Source organism: Trachypithecus francoisi, unplaced genomic scaffold, assembly GCF_009764315.1.
Source record: "Trachypithecus francoisi isolate TF-2019V2 unplaced genomic scaffold, Tfra_2.0 Lachesis_group8, whole genome shotgun sequence".
Classification (NCBI taxonomy): Eukaryota; Metazoa; Chordata; class Mammalia; order Primates; family Cercopithecidae; genus Trachypithecus; species Trachypithecus francoisi.
The window spans coordinates 60,721,796-60,725,271 of NW_022681473.1; the positions used below are offsets into that span (position 1 = coordinate 60,721,796).

Here is a 3,476-nt window from a genome sequence, read left to right on the forward strand (position 1 = left end):
GATTAAGGTTTTAGTCCCACTGTAGACTACTTGCTATTCTGTTCAGTTTCTGGAAGGAACTATGTATGGTTTTTGTGTCCCTAGAGGAACTAAGGTGCAGAAGTTTTGTTTACAATGCACTCCCTAAGAGAGCTAGAACTGGGTGAGATTCTGTTTTAACAGCTTTATTTTCTTTTTCTTGGCCCTGTTTTTGTCACTGTCACCACCTTTAAGGCAAATATTGAATGTGCTTTGGCTGAAACTTTTTTTTCCTATTTTGAGATTTGCTCCTTTTTATGAGGCTTTTTTGGAAAAGGAGAATGGGAGAGATGGATATCATTTTGGAAGACGATGAAGAAGGTAAAAAAGGGGACAAATGGAAATTTGTGTTGCAGATAGATGAGGAGCCAACAAAAAAGGGCCTCAGGATCCAGCAAACATTATCACAAACTTGCTATCCATCCGTCACTATTGACCCTCTCCGGACCTGACTCCACCCCTGAGGGACACAGGTCAGCCTTGACCAATTACTTTTAAGTACCATGGAGAACAGGGGGCCAGAACTTCGGCAGTAAAGAATAAAAGGCCACACAGAGAGGCAGCAGCACACATCTGCTTCTGACACAGCTGCAATCACCAGCAAGCTCTCAGGCCTGGCATCATGGTGCATTTTACTGCTGAGGAGAAGGCTGCCGTCACTAGCCTGTGGAGCAAGATGAATGTGGAAGAGGCTGGAGGTGAAGCCTTGGGCAGGTAAGCATTGGTTCTTAATGCATGGGAATGAAGGGTGAATATTACCCTAGCAAGTTGATTGGGAAAGTCCTCAAGATTTTTTGCATCTCTAATTTTTATCTGATATGGTGTCATTTCATAGGCTCCTCGTTGTTTACCCCTGGACCCAGAGATTTTTTGACAGCTTTGGAAACCTGTCATCTCCCTCTGCCATCCTGGGCAACCCCAAGGTCAAGGCCCATGGCAAGAAGGTGCTGACTTCCTTTGGAGATGCTATTAAAAACATGGACAACCTCAAGACCGCCTTTGCTAAGCTGAGTGAGCTGCACTGTGACAAGCTGCATGTGGATCCTGAGAACTTCAAGGTGAGTTCAGGTGTGGGTGATATGATTTTTTGGCTTTATAGTTTGACATTAATTGAAGCTTATGATCTTATTGGAAAGATCAACAAATATCTCAGAAATCATGGGTCGAGTTCGATGTTAGAACAGCAGACTTCTAGTGAGCATAACCAAGACTAACCTGATTCAGAACTAGTGACAGTAAAGGACTACTAACAGCCTGAATTGGCTCAACTTTTCAGGAAATAGTGCCAGAACTTGATGTGTTTATCCCGGAGAATTGTATTATAGAATTGTAGACTTGTGAAAGAAGAATGAAATTTGGCTTTTGGTAGATTAAAGTCCATTTCAAGGAAATAGAAATGCCTTATTTTATGTGGGTCATGATAATTGAGGTTTAGAAAGAGATTTTTGCAAAAAAAAAAAAAAAAAAAAGATTTTCTCAAAGAAAAATAAGACACATTTTCTAAAAGATACTAAATTTCGGCCGGGCGCGGTGGCTCAAGCCTGTAATCCCAGAACTTTGGGAGGCCGAGACGGGCGGATCACGAGGTCAGGAGATCAAGACCATCCTGGCTAACACGGTGAAACTCCGTCTCTACTAAAAAAATACAAAAAACTAGCCGGGCGTGGTGGCGGGCGCCTGTAGTCCCAGCTACTAGGGAGGCTGAGGCAGGAGAATGGCATAAACCCGGGAGGCGGAGCTTGCAGTGAGCTGAGATCCGGCCACTGCACTCCAGCCTGGGCGACAGAGCGAGACTCGGTCTCAAAAAAAAAAAAAAAAAAAGATACTAAATTTCCCATCAGTATTGTAACCAAGTGAAGGCTTGTTTCTGAATTTATTAGGGATTTTAAACTCCTGCTGAGAACTCTTACCACACTCCCATTCTACATTTACAGAAATTAGACAACTGCTTAAAGAAAAATAGGGAGAGAGGGAGCCCAATAATACTGGTAAAATGGGAAGAGAGGGTGAGGATGCAGGTAGGTAGAATGTCGAATGTAGGGCTCATAAAATAAAATTGAACCTAAGCTCATCTGAATTTTCTGGGTAGGCACAAACCTTGGAACAGTTTGAGGTCAGGGTTGTCAAGGAATGTAGGTATAAAGCCGTTTTTGTTTGTTTGTTTGTTTTTTCAGCAAGTTGTTTTCGGAAACTTCTACTCAACATGCCTATGTGTTATTTTGTCTTTTGCCTAACAGCTCCTGGGTAACGTGATGGTGATTATTCTGGCTACTCACTTTGGCAAGGAGTTCACCCCTGAAGTGCAGGCTGCCTGGCAGAAGCTGGTGTCTGCTGTCGCCATTGCCCTGGCCCATAAGTACCACTGAGTTCTCTTCCAGTTTGCCAGTGTTCCTATGACCCTGACACCCTCCTTCTGCACGTGGGGACTGGGCTTGGCCTTGAGAGAAAGTATTCTGTTTAATAAAGCACATTTTCTTCAGTAGTCAAAAATTGCAATTTTATATTCTTCATCTTTTACTCTCGTGTTAAAGGAAAAAGTGTTCATGGGCTAAGGGATGGAGAGAAACATAGGAAGAACCAAGAGCTTCCTTAAGAAATGTATGGGGGCTTGTAAAATTAATGCAGATGTTATGGGAGAATTCCAGGATTCCAAGGAGGATGATATGATGGAGAAAAATCTTTATAAGGGTGGGAAAATGGTTAGTTAAGTGGACAGAGACTCCTAGGCAGTTTTTACTGCACAAGGGAAAGAAGGAGGTGTTTGTGGTACCCGAGAAAGCAGATTTATGGCACATGTTACTTTTCATTAACAACAAAAACAAAACAAAACAAAACTTTGTAGATAGGCAAAATATAGGTTAGAATTACTATTTTAATTAACTCTTATTTACATTTTGAAGTAACTAACTTGTCACATGTTTTATGAAATTGATTTGGAGATAAGAAGATGAATTGAGTGTGTATCAACAATATCCTGCTCTATCCTGAAGGATTCCATTATTTCATGGTTAGCCAAGGCTAAGACACATGATATCATTGTGCATTATCTTCTGATAGAATGTAACATGCACTAAAATAAAGTTAGAGTTAGGATCTAAGTGGGAACGTTTTTGTAGGGTGTGATGAAGACTTTCTGTAGGAGATAGAATACTGATAAAGGCTTAAATTCTAAAACCAGCTAGCTAGGACTTTGTGACTTGCATGAAACTGGCTCTCTGGAAGTAGAAGGGAGAGTAAGACATAGGTAGGGAGGACTAGGAAAGACCAGATAGTACAGGGCCTGGCTACAAAAATACAAGCTTTTACTATGCTATTGCAATACTAAACAATAAGCATTAGGATATTAAGTGACTCAGGAAATAAGATTTTGGGAAAAAGTAATCTGCTTATGTGCACAAAATGGATTCAAGTTTGCAGATAAAATAAACTATGGATGATGATTGAAGGGGACAGAGACA

General features: G+C 41.1%; 1 protein-coding gene across 1 annotated transcript; it reads left to right on the plus strand.

Moving 5' to 3' along the window:
• Positions 1 to 378: 378 nt before the first annotated feature.
• HBE1 (hemoglobin subunit epsilon 1) lies at positions 379 to 2,508 on the plus strand. The gene is made up of 3 exons (XM_033207071.1): positions 379 to 732; positions 854 to 1,076; positions 2,256 to 2,508. Exons 1-3 carry the CDS (start codon positions 641 to 643, stop codon positions 2,382 to 2,384), a joined length of 444 nt encoding a protein of 147 aa, XP_033062962.1. The 5' UTR covers positions 379 to 640; the 3' UTR covers positions 2,385 to 2,508.
• Positions 2,509 to 3,476: the final 968 nt, after the last annotated feature.